Below are 12,723 nucleotides of genomic sequence, written 5' to 3'. Positions count from 1 at the left end.
TTTTACACCACTTCAGCTGGCGCTTGGCATTGCACATGGTGATCTTAGGCTTGTGTGCGACTGCTCGGGCATGGGAACCAATGAAGCTCCCGATGAACAGTTATTGTACTGATGTAGCGCCCAGAGACAGTTTGGAACTTGTCAGTGAGTGTTGCAACTGAGGACAGATTTTTTTTTTTATGTGCTTCAGCACTTGGCAGTCCTGTTTTTTTTTTTTAGCTTGTGAGGCCTACCACTGAGCGGTTGTTTCTCCTAGACGTTTCCACTTCACAATAACTGCACTTACAGTTGACCGGGGCAGCTCCAGCAGTGCAGAGATTTAATGAACTGACTTTTTGGAAAGGTGGCATCCTATGACCGTGCCATGTTGAAAGTCACAGAGCTCTTCAGTAAGACCATTCTACTGCCAATGTTTGTCCACGGAGATTGCATAGCTGTGTGCTCAATTTTATACACTGGTCAAAATAGCCAAATACACTACTTTGAAGGGGTGTCCACATACTTTTGTATCTATATAGTGTATTTGGTAAAATATAGTATAATGCTTTTACTGTACAGTACAGTAACGTGTCCACGCAATACTACCAGGTAGCCACTAGAGGACGCATTTTGCATTGCGGTCAAAAGCTTTCATGCAGCATCCTTTGCAGAATAAATAAACAATGGTTTAACAATATTTGTTCAACTAAATTGTGTAAGCATATGGCTGATAATCTTAATGTTCAATGGTAGTTTACAAAAGTTGGAATGCCAATTAAAATGCATGTAGATTTGCATTTAGGCAATTAAGTGTTGATTACTCATGCCAATTAAATGGCCTTTGCTTATTGTTAAACCGGGTATAATGCATGCTGAATGCTGGTCCCATACTGGTAGCCTACCTCAGCCGTGAAATATGTTTCAAATACATAAGGTCCAAGTGATTGCATAAGAAACAGTCTACAAGAACTTGACAAAACTGCCCCTTGACTAAAAATAGTATAAATGCATCAAAGTAGGCCCAGTAGGCTACAATCAATGAATTCGACGCGATGTCTACAGTAGAATAACTGACAACGTGAGCAAATGTCATGTTTTCGATGGCATATAGCCTAAATATTGTATTGTTCACAGGATGGGCATCTCGGTCAATTTCTCCTCTTTTCTCCCATCCAGACAACAACATACACCTTTTGAGTAGAGGCGCGTCAGTGACACAAGCGCGGTCCAATAATTTGTCTGTCTGGTTACGGACAGAGAGCGTGAGAGCTTGTCGGGGCCCAATCAGCGCTTTTGTATTGCCTGCCAGTGCAGGGGACTGACTGGTTGTGAGGATTTACTGCAGCGCCCCAGGATCCCAAAGCCAAACCCGAAGCCAGTGGAACCTGCGGGGTGAAGGCGAGTCAGGTGAGACCGAGGATTTTTCCGCGGCCTATCTGAAGTGAAGTTTAACTAAAAATCCCCGGATCATGGTTCTAGATGTGATAAGGCTCCAGACTTCAGTCCAACTGAAGTACTGGGACAATGTGAGATGAGTAGCGAAATAACGGTTACATAGTAGTTCTATTGGGTTAATAGTTATGTGCTTTGCTGTTATTTTTAGTTCCAACATGTAGGTAATGAAAGAGGTCTGTCTAAAACAGCTGACACAAACGTTGATAATGTTTTAACGTTCCAAATTTGTTTACATTGTAGCAATAAATGATACAGTGAGCGCGGATCATATTGATACATATAGAGCAGAATACGTTTATTGTTTAATCTCGAGTCCCTTGAGGTTAACCTAGATTGGTTGGGGGAAAAAATGCGTCTTCGTGGTGTCGTTATGAACAAAATGTTAATCTGAAACCGATGGTTGTAATTTGATTGTTTAAATCTATTTATCAACGTTGCTACGATCGAGTTTCTGAACATGGATATTTGTTGAGCGAACTGGAGACAAATGGCATGAAGTGTTGTGCATATGTCATACAATAAAATGAATTCAAAATGCATCAGCCATTTACGTAAGTGAAGACGTGTTCACCCTCTCAACTTGTTTCCTAGCCCTATGCAAATGGCCACCATGGTTGGCGATGACAAGTGCTGTTGAAGGAATCAGTGAATGCCTGTAGTGATACGTGGGGCAACCAGACGATCGGAGTTCTTATCAGTTGACTTTAATCAAATTTTGTTTAGCTGATGTCAACCTCGTTTTTTTTCTCTGAGTTTTATTAACATTTCAGTGGCAGGTATGTTTCAGTGACCGGTCAATTGATGTATTTTTGCATCAGAAATGTCACTTGTGAAAACCAATAGATAAGCAGATAATCTATTTGGTTTATGTAAGTGTTTATTTATTAACATTTTGTAACTTCTGTATTCATTCCCACTAGGGTTAGACTTTGACTTCACCTCTTTGTTTTTTGTGACCAACACAGAGGGACAATGGTTCACTAGTCAGTGCCACTTTTTCCAGGAATCCAATGGTAAATCTTTTCCATCCTTGAGAACCACTTGTTCAACCTATCATGGCATTTACTCATGGAGGCCAAACAGAGACCTTAATCAGTTGCACTGATTTATACAAAGATAGAACGGACCGTAACAAACAGATAAAAAGACTAAATCTTTGATTTATGCCAAATTTTCACTGTCATTTTCCTGATGATTTTTTTCCCTTCAAGAACTTGTCTAGTTGACTTTTGCAGGTGAGATGAACGTTTGGAGATTCCTCTGCCATACATTTTATTTTTGGAATAGAAATGCAGTAAGGGGATGGACCGGTGGTTGTTGACCCTTCCGTGCTCTTCTGTCATTCTAGTCTCCATTTGTATATCTCCTGGCTGCAAATTATACATCTCTTGGGCTGTTCACCTCCAGAAGCAAATTGGAATGAAGTGTGCAATTAAAGGAGCACAGCCTGGGTTGAACTGAAGTGGGACCCGAACTGGCAACTCTTTAGGGTTCATATACCTCACATCATCATCACAACACAAACCCTGACACGAGTGGTTGGCAGACGATGTGTTGGTTAATGTAGGTTAGAAGCCGTGTGGAGGGTTTGAAAGGCTTCTACAATACAAACTCCATAGAACTAATCTGAATTTCGCACACATCACGCGTTTGTACTCCCACCCACACACACGCACACATATTACCACCTGTCTCTCTCTCTCTCTCTCTCTCCCGTGTGATGTCACTAAAGGCTTCACATTAAGAGATCATTTCATATCCTGAGGTTATAGACCGGCTCAGACTGGGTAGCGCGTTAGGACAGTGCTTGGCACCACAGGGGAACAGAAAGGAGAGATAATGGGTGACTGTCCTGTTCTTAAAGGGACAGGGGGCCCAACTCTGTTACCCATGTTATAGGCTAGGCCTTATTGACCTAGATGGGATAGGCCTTATGTATGTGCAATTCCATGGCAATGCATTTGTTTGTGTGCAATTCCATGGCAACAGAAAGATGCTGAGACTCACATGTTTCACTTTAAAATGTATTTCAAACATAAACCAATGATTGCAAAGCTTAACAAATGATACAACCATGCAGAAATACTACTTAAAACAATTTCCACTGAAAATGTTACAAAAACACATGTACTTGAAGAACAGTGCAGATGCTAAGTTTGGTAAAAGAATGATGGTTTGTGCTCTTTGTGCCATCATTCTGTTACCAAACTTTGCATCTGCACTGTTCTTCAACTAAATGTGTTTTTGTAACATTTTCTGTGAAAATTGTTAACTCTTCCTTGTGTATAGAACTTTTTTGTTTTTTTTAACAATTGTTAGTTTTTGTTAGGCATACATTTGAACCCAATGAGTCCCATCATCGCGTTTTGGAGTTCTAACCTCCTTTAAACATCATGTGCTTGACCTAAAGACCGTCCGGTTCCCGAGTGGCGCAGCAGTCTAAGGCACTGCATCTCAGTGCAAGAGGCAAGTTCTCATTTACAACTGCGACCTGGCCAAGATAAAGCAAAGCAGTGTGACAAAAACAACAACACAGAGCTACACATAAACAAATGTACAGTCAATAACATAATAGAAAAATCTATGTTCAGTGTGTGCAAATGTAGAAGAGTAGGGAGGTAAGGCAATAAATAGGCCATAGAGGCAAAATAATGACAATTTAGCATTAACACTGGAGTGATAAATGTGCAGATGATGATGTGTAAGTAGAGATACTGGGGTGCAAAAGAGCAAGAAAGTAAGTAATAATATGGGGATGATGTAGTTGGGTGTGCTGTTTACAGGTTGGCTGTGTACAGGGGCAGTGATCGGTAAGCTGCTCTGACAGCTTAAAGTTAGAGAGGGAGATAAGACTCCAGCTTCAGTGATTTTTGCAATTCGTTCCAGTCATTGGCAGCAGAGAACTGGAAGGAAAGGCAGTGGGTGTTGCTATGGTGACCAATGAACTGAGATAAGGCGGGACTTTACCTAGCAAAGTCTTATAGATGACCTGGAGCCAGTGATTTTGGCGACGAATATGTATTGAGGGCCAGCCTCCAAGAGCATAAAGGTCGCAGTGGTGGGCAGTATATGGGGCTTTGGTGATAAACGGATGGCACTGTGATAGACTACATCCAGCTTGCTGAGTAGAGTGTTGGAGGATATTTTGTAAATGACATCGCCGAAGTCAAGAATCTGCAGGATAGTCAGTTTTACGAGGGTATGTTTGGCAGCATGAGTGTAGGAGGTTTTGTTGTGAAGTAGGAAGACAATTCTATATTTCATTTTGGATTGGAGATGCATAATGTGAGTCTGGAAGGAGAGTTTAGTCTAATTAGACACCTAGGTATTTGTAGTTGTCCACATATTCTAAGTCAGAACCGTCCAGAGTAGTGATGCTAGTCGGGCGGGCAGCAATCGGTTGAAGAGCATGCACTTAGTTTTACTAGCATTTAAAAGCAGTTGGAGTGTTGTATGGCGTTTAATCTCATTTGGAGGTTTAACACAGTGTCCAAAGAAGGGCCAGATGTATACAGAATGGTGTAGAGGTGGATCAGAGAATCACCAGGAGCAAGAGCGACATCATTGATATTATACAGAGAAAAGAATCGGCCCGAGAATTGAGCCCTGTTGCACCCCCATAGACTGCCCGAGGTCCGGACAACAGGCCCTCTGATTTGACACACTGAACTCTATCTGAGAAGTAGTTGGTGAACCAAGGCTATTGAGTCTGCCGATAAGAATGCGGTGATTGACAGAGTTGAAAGCCTTGGCCAGGTCAATGAAGACGGCTGCACAGTGCTGTCTTTTATCGATGGCGAATCCAGGCTGTATCACATCCGGACGTGATTGGGAATCCTATAGGGCGGCGCACAATTGGCCCAGCGTTATCCAGATTTGGCCGGGGTAAGCCGTCATTGTAAATAAGAATTTGTTCTCAACTGACTTGCCAAGTTAAATAAAGGTTACATAAATAAAAAATGAGTGTGTGATTAACAGGGGCTGAGCTAGAGTGGTGTTTGTGAGACAAGGGCGGATCCCGAAGGGGGCCGGGTCTTTTTATAAAAATGTCTTTAGATCTTTTACCAAAAACATCTGAATGGTTTGTGCTACAAACTACTATAAGCAATCTATGGAAAGCTGAGACCCTCACGGACACTTACATGTAACACGTTTTGCTCTATGACGTTCACAAGCTACACACGAGTCATTAAAAGATAAGGGGTTCTTATAGATATAACATCATAGGAAATCCCAGGACATAGTATCTATTATGCTTTAATAAGCTCACATAGTTGCGGTCACAAACTCCATACAGTTGTCACTGACTAGCTGAATATTCATTTCGCAGTGAGCAAACAATTTCTGTACTTACAGAATTCATATAAATTCATTTTTACCAGGTTTTTGCTTTGGCTGGCCATTTTTTGTTGTTGACATTTGTCAATAAAACTCATGAATGCAACTGTTTGTCAAATTGTTTTGTGTTTTACTTGTAGCCATGGTTGTCCTGAAAATTAAATGGTAGGTCTAAAACACTTAATTGGCTTAAAATAAGGGCTGAATATGCAGATAATTGAAAGTCAGATAAATGAAAAGCAAATCTTTGCTGGGGTCTTGGGACTGATAGGGTTAAAGTGAAAAATTTGAGTCTCAGCATCATTCTGTTACCCGTGGAATTGCCCGTATTCATAATATGCATGTACATGTCTGTCCATCTTGGTCCATTTCAAAATCCTCTTAACAAAGCTTCTGTCTAGATCAATCATGGTTCATGTATAATTAGAACAAAGGTATGCATGTCTTTCTGGGGAAATTCAGCATCTCCACTGTACACAGAACACAGAACTCTGACATCTCTGCTCTCTCCTCCTCTTCTTCTTGCTCCCTTTGTCCCTTGCTCCCTCCTTTGCTTAGGCAACCGCAGAAATTAAATTGATTAGTGGTGCGGTCTATAAATAGACAGGCCATAGTTGCCATGGCAACCATGTGATAAGTGTTGTGTGATGAAGAGCTGGGCCTCCTAAGTGTTGTTGTAGTGTAGTGGGAGCAGGATGATGGGTGTGGGTGTCGGTGTGTAGGTTCGTTTGTCTGGATTACATGATCTGACACTACAGGTGTGTGTATGATATGATATTACAGTGTAATGTTGAACTGTGTGTGTTTTGCATTTGAATTGTGCCAGATTCATTGTGTGAGTAAATAGATTAATCCAATTGAATAGATTCTGATTTTTTTAATTGAATTTTTCTGACTTTTTTGTCAAGGTGACCAGCTACCCCTTGGTTTCCATGGACACTGTTTCCTAATCAGTCTCATGTCAGGAACCCTCTGTACCCTGGGGTTGATCGTGTGATGAAACCCTATTGGTTGTAGACAACAACCCCTGATGCCATCACCGCCATGTCCTCATATATTTTTCCCTTTCTTTTCAGTCAATACAGTTTATCAGGCTACAGTTATGAGATAAACTTAAGGCCCTGTTAATTATTTGTGTCCTGTCCTAATTTCTCTCCTCCCCCCATAAACACTGATCTTGAATGGAATTAGATATGATTGTGTTTGATTCCCTCCTAATGACCACAGTGACCCAGCATGAACCACCCGTGTTCTTTATGAATGGACCATTACATGTTATTATAGTAATAATGGTGATTTATAATGATGATATGATTTTTAGATTAGCCTGATAATCATTTCTAGTGATTCAGTCTGACAATACATATTCATTTAAATTAAATACAACTTTATTTATCCCCTCGGGGGCAATTATGAAAGGCTAATCAGTTACAAGTATCACAACACAACACATATAAAAGTTGCTTGTTTTACTATTACACAAACCAAAGAATAAGGAAACAATATCACCTTAGCAGAGGACAGAAAAATGTATATTTTTAAAGCTAATTTCCAGCTATTTTACAATTTTTTTGCCGTAGACCTGAGATCCTTTTTTTGCAGTTAATAGCTAATCTCCTGCAATTAAATTCAATTATATTTTAATGGCTAATGCTGTGTTCTTATGCTCAAATATTATAGCAAAATGAATTGTGGCCTGATAGTCTAGCATTTATTTAGTTGTATGTTCTCAAAGATTATAGGCTATTCTATAGGTCCATTATCTTTTCTACATACTTTCTATTTGATTTTAGTCATTTAAGCTGACACTGAAAGCGTTTTTCCATCCCGAAAATGTATTTCTAAATATGTGCAATGCACACATTTGTCTTATCACGCAACCCACTTGGACCCCTGCCGGACCCACAGTTTGGGAACCACTGCTGTAGGGTATTATGTTGGAACAAATGTTAAAACCAGATTTTTTTTGGTGTTGGTCTTTTTTCAGAACTTAGCTCAGGGTTTTCCCACGTTAAGTCAGGACTCATGGGTGATTCATGGCTGATTCCTTTCTTCCATTCGGTTGCACCTTGCTACCAATGTGTTGTCAAATGTGGGGTGATCATCAGCACTTCTTTATTTGCACACAACCTGTGCTCTCTCATTGACAGGTTAGGCGGTGGGTTGGTGGGTTTCTAACGCTGCTTCTGCACTGACTTCTGCTAGTACCAAGCAACAATAAGGTTAAAGAAGTGAATCACATCTCTGTTTGTAATCTACATTCACCACGTACATGCACATACTTGGTCCCTACATAAATCAAAGCCCTTGGGACTATATTCCTAACAGTACGACATAAGCCCTTATTTGTCACTTCCCTTCCCCCCTCGGGGTCTTGCAAACACAACTATGCAGCATATGTTTACGATAAAAAAAGTTGTATTTTCTCCCAGTGTTTTTTGAGGGATGGATGGAGGGAAGTGGAGTCAGGACAGGGAGAGGGGAGGGAGGGGAGTGTTTATACGGGTGCTTTGTTGGCATCGCACAACTGTAGGAAAATGGAGGAGGGGTGGGGGTTGAGGAACGGGAACAAAGGAGCCTTATGTTGGCATGGTCTCTGAAATCCCTGTGTATGTGTGTGTGGGTGCGCCCGTGTCTTCTCGCAGGGCTGGGTATGGCTGAAGAATACTGTACATATCTTTATCTGTTACTGTGTCAGTCTTCTATTGTATAGCTCTCTTTTTACAGCATATAGGCTACAGTGATTATAATATACTGTATCATAGCGGTCTTTGTCCATAACCCCTGTATGATTGTCTTATTTTAATGCCAATATGATCATTGTAAAGAAGAGAAAGGACAGTAAAGACAGCTTTGTGTATATCCCTGTATTTCTTTTAATCGAGGGTGCTGGTCCCAGTAGAATGTATTTTTGACCAACCTCTACATCACTTCAACAGTAGCTTCACTTTGCAGGATAATGATTATGTAGCTTTGGGGAATGTTAGTGTGTCCTGTCTGTCTGTCTGTCTGTCTGTCTGTCTGTCTGTCTGTCTGTCTGTCTGTCTGTCTGTCTGTCTGTCTGTCTGTCTGTCTGTCTGTCTGTCTGTCTGTCTGTCTGCCTGCCTGCCTGCCTGCCTGCCTGCCTGCCTGCCTGCCTGCCTGCCTGCCTGCCTGCCTGCCTGCCTGCCTGCCTGCCTGCCTGCCTGCCTGCCTGCCTGCCTGCCTGCCTGCCTGCCTGCCTGCCTGCCTGCCTGCCTGCCTGCCTGCCTGTCTGTCTGTCTGTCTGTCTGTCTGTCTGTCTGTCTGTCTGTCTGTCTGTCTGTCTGTCTGTCTGTCTGTCTGTCTGTCTGTCTGTCTGTCTGTCTGTCTGTCTGTCTGTCTGTCTGTCTGTCTGTCTGTCTGTCTGTCTGTCTGTCTGTCTGTCTGTCTGTCTGTCTGTCTGTCTGTCTGTCTGTCTGTCTGTCTGTCTGTCTGTCTGTCTGTCTGTCTGTCTGTCTGTCTGTCTGTCTGTCTGTCTGTCTGTCTGTCTGTCTGTCTGTCTGTCTGTCTGTCTGTCTGTCTGTCTGTCTGTCTGTCTGTCTGTCTGTCTGTCTGTCTGTCTGTCTGTCTGTCTGTCTGTCTGTCTGTCTGTCTGTCTGTCTGTCTGTCTGTCTGTCTGTCTGTCTGTCTGTCTGTCTGTCTGTCTGTCTGTCTGTCTGTCTGTCTGTCTGTCTGTCTGTCTGTCTGTCTGTCTGTCTGTCTGTCTGTCTGTCTGTCTGTCTGTCTGTCTGTCTGTCTGTCTGTCTGTCTGTCTGTCTGTCTGTCTGTCTGTCTGTCTGTCTGTCTGTCTGTCTGTGTGCTGTTTAAGTATGTGTGTGTGTCTGTGCTTATGCTGATCACCCCCTCTCGTTTACCATCCTTCCATCTTAGCACCCCCTTTTTCTTCCTCCTCTCTTCCTCTCGCGGTATGGAGGCGTCTGACTTGTGTTGTTTGGCAGCGGGCCCAGAGTGTGGTGTGTGTGTGCATGTGTGTGCGCATGTGTGTCGATGCGTGTTGGGGTTGGGCGCTGTAGGAGGAGACTGGTGAGAGAGGGAAAGAGATGGTGGTTTGTTGCAGCTGAGGGAAACAGTCATCACATTATATAAGGAGCAATAGGGACAGAGAAGGGGGGGGCAAAAGGTGCTGGGTAAACATGATCACATGTACACACACAGACACAAACACACACCACAATGCAATTCTGATTGGCTTGTTAGCCACGTTTGGTTTTACTCGCACTTTCTCACTTTTCTACCTGCTCTTGCTCTCTCTGTCTCTCTCTCTCTCCACAGTTTTCTACGTGGGTTACCACTTCCTTTTTCATTTTGTAAAGGAAGTGGTAACTTCCATGTCTCATGATGACTCTCTGGACCTGGAGAGAGAGAGAGTAGTAAACATACAATATTTTTTTTTTAAAAAGATTGCTACATTGAAAAACCATACCGTGTGTGTCCTTATAAATGGGTGTGTTAGTGTGTGTGTGTGTGTGTGTTAGTGTGTGTTAGTGTGTGTTAGTGTGTGTGTGTGTTAGTGTGTGTGTACACGAGTGCTACCATTTCTACATAGCAAGGCATTATGCTCTAATTATAACCAGTCCACCATCTAGTCCCTTGACAACCCCTCCCCCCACTCTTCCGGGCCAATCCTCATCACTCTCTGATTTCTTTAAGCATATTATTGGTCTAAGTTGCAGGGCAAACTAACTCCCTGTGCACAACCTACATTGCCTGCCTGTGCATCCTCAACCAAACTTCCTATGACTCAAGTGTGTCAAATACAATCGGATTTGTTCACACACACACACACATACACACACGGTTAACCATTTCAGGGCCTGATAGAGGACACGACATATTAATTAAATGACCGTTTTTATGCGCATGTGTGTGCATGTTTAAGGCATCATATGTGCCCATGCATGTAATAGTACACACACAAACACACACAGGATACAGTATACATCCATATAGATAAATAAAAGCCCCCAAGCATGTTCTATCTTGGGTACATATCATATTACATACCCCTTTAACTCAGACTGGAGAAGGAGGTCAGGAAGGAAAAAGTGTGGGTGTGTGCTTTTTTCTGTATCTGCAGCCATGTTAAAGGGCAGCAAGCATTTCTCCCATTGTTTTCTGTTGGCTTTGACGGAAATATGAACTTTTAGGATGGAGGTATGAATAATGATTATTGGAGTTGTAACACAGTTGTTACACATGCTTATTTGACTCTTAATTCAATAGGATAGCTGTGTGTGCTGCACTGTGTTAGCCTGCTGCTAGTCTATGGTTATGGGACAGGGGTAATGACAGCTAACTGTTAGCGTTATCTGAGGTGGCAAAACAAACAATATGGTGGGAGAGCAGCAGACCTGTCCGCTATGCTTCACTGTGGCTGCTGCAACATTTTTCCATTGAAAATGAGCAACTTTTTATAAGCTGGGTAATTTTGATCAGTCGAAAGGGTCCCACAGGGATGCTGGCCCATGTTGACTCCAATGCTTCCCACAGTTGCGTCAAGTTGGCTGGATGTCTTTTGGGTGGTGGACCATTATAAACCCAGTTGCGTTGCAGTTCTTGACACACTCAAACCAGGGTGACTGGCACCTACTACCATACCCCATTCAAAGGTACTTAAAAATGTCGTATTGCCCATCCACCCTCTGAATGGCGCACACATACACCATCCATGTCTCAAGACTTAAAAATCCTTCTTTAACCTGTTTCTTCCCCTTCATCTACACGGATTGAAGTGGATTTAACAGGTGACATCAGTAAGGGATCCTAGCTTTCACCTTGATTCACCTGGTCAGTCTGTCATTGAAAGAGCAGGTGATCCTAGTGTTTTGTACATTCAGTGTACATACTGTATTGAGTTTGTCATGTTAACTGACATATATCCACGCGGGGGTGCATGCTAATCGTCATTAGCATGCTAAACGAAACCCATGCTATGTTAATCGGACTAACAGGCTAATTCGCTAGCTAGCCATGTAGATTTTACCTTTAGTTTTTTGTTTGGATAAGTTTTTTTGTATGTTAAACTAGCTGAATAGCTTGAACGTTTACAAAAAGTTTGCTAAATGTAGTTATCCTTATGTCTGCATTGCAACTGTTGACTTGACTGACAGTAGGTTGAGTTCTTTGTTGCTTGTTTGTTAGCTGACAAATTCCAGTACCAATGTGTCAGTCAACAGGCAACAAAAAGCTATAGGAGATGAGTAAATAAATGGGGAATTTTAGATTTTATGTTCATATGCTATTCATGGCCATATTGCTTATAATTGCTCCAGTGTCTCATACCCCACTCCTTTGCCAGCAATATTGTTTCCAAAATTTGCTAGTGTATCATCAGCTCAAGTATGCCCACTGTACCTACAAGTGAAGATATTTTCTTAGTAGAGTAGAGATTTTCATTGTTTGTTTGAGTTGCACATTTCAAGATATGTCATAATCATGTTGCTCTTTTGATCTCAGAAATTCTTTATTTTACCTTAGGACAAATAATCACGGCTAAATTAGATATGTTCCTACATACTCCTCTCCATCCCTTCATCCCTGTCTCTCTTTCTTTCTCATCCATCCAGTCCATTATGGAGCGACTGAATGAGGAGGCGGTGCGGCTGAGCCTGCTGAAGCGAGGCCTGGACTCCTCCTCGCCTGCAGGTGGCGCCACGAGCAGTGAGCGAGACGAGCTGCTCTCCAAACGCATCAAGATGGAGGGCCACCAAGCCATGGAGCGCCTCAAGATGCTGGCCTATCTGAAACGCAAGGACCTGGCCAGCCTGGAGGGGGGAGTGTTGGGAGGGGTCTCAGGAGGTGGGGCTCTAGGGGGTGAGGTCAAGGGTCATGGGTCTTCAGGGGGAGGGGCTTATGAGGAGAAGACCAATGGGAGCCTCCGTGGTCAAGTTGTGGGAGCCCATGGCATGGTGGGAAAGAGCGGGAAGGAGA

At 42.6% G+C, this 12,723-nt stretch overlaps 1 protein-coding gene across 1 annotated transcript in view; it reads left to right on the top strand.

Annotated features, from left to right (window-relative positions):
• The first annotated feature begins 1,198 nt into the window (after positions 1 to 1,198).
• LOC124006289 (transcriptional repressor p66-beta-like) overlaps positions 1,199 to 12,723 on the top strand; it is a 20,649-nt gene continuing 9,124 nt past the window's right edge. The window contains exons 1-2 of the mRNA XM_046316208.1: positions 1,199 to 1,386; positions 12,360 to 12,723. The exon at positions 12,360 to 12,723 is cut by the window's right edge and continues 40 nt beyond it. Coding sequence (XP_046172164.1) covers positions 12,366 to 12,723 — 358 coding nt within the window. The 5' untranslated portion in view covers positions 1,199 to 1,386; positions 12,360 to 12,365. The remainder of the gene's footprint in view (positions 1,387 to 12,359) is intronic.

The sequence above is a fragment of the Oncorhynchus gorbuscha genome, linkage group LG19 (assembly GCF_021184085.1).
Source record: "Oncorhynchus gorbuscha isolate QuinsamMale2020 ecotype Even-year linkage group LG19, OgorEven_v1.0, whole genome shotgun sequence".
NCBI lineage: Eukaryota > Metazoa > Chordata > Actinopteri > Salmoniformes > Salmonidae > Oncorhynchus > Oncorhynchus gorbuscha.
This window is presented reverse-complemented; position numbering and strand designations above follow the sequence as displayed.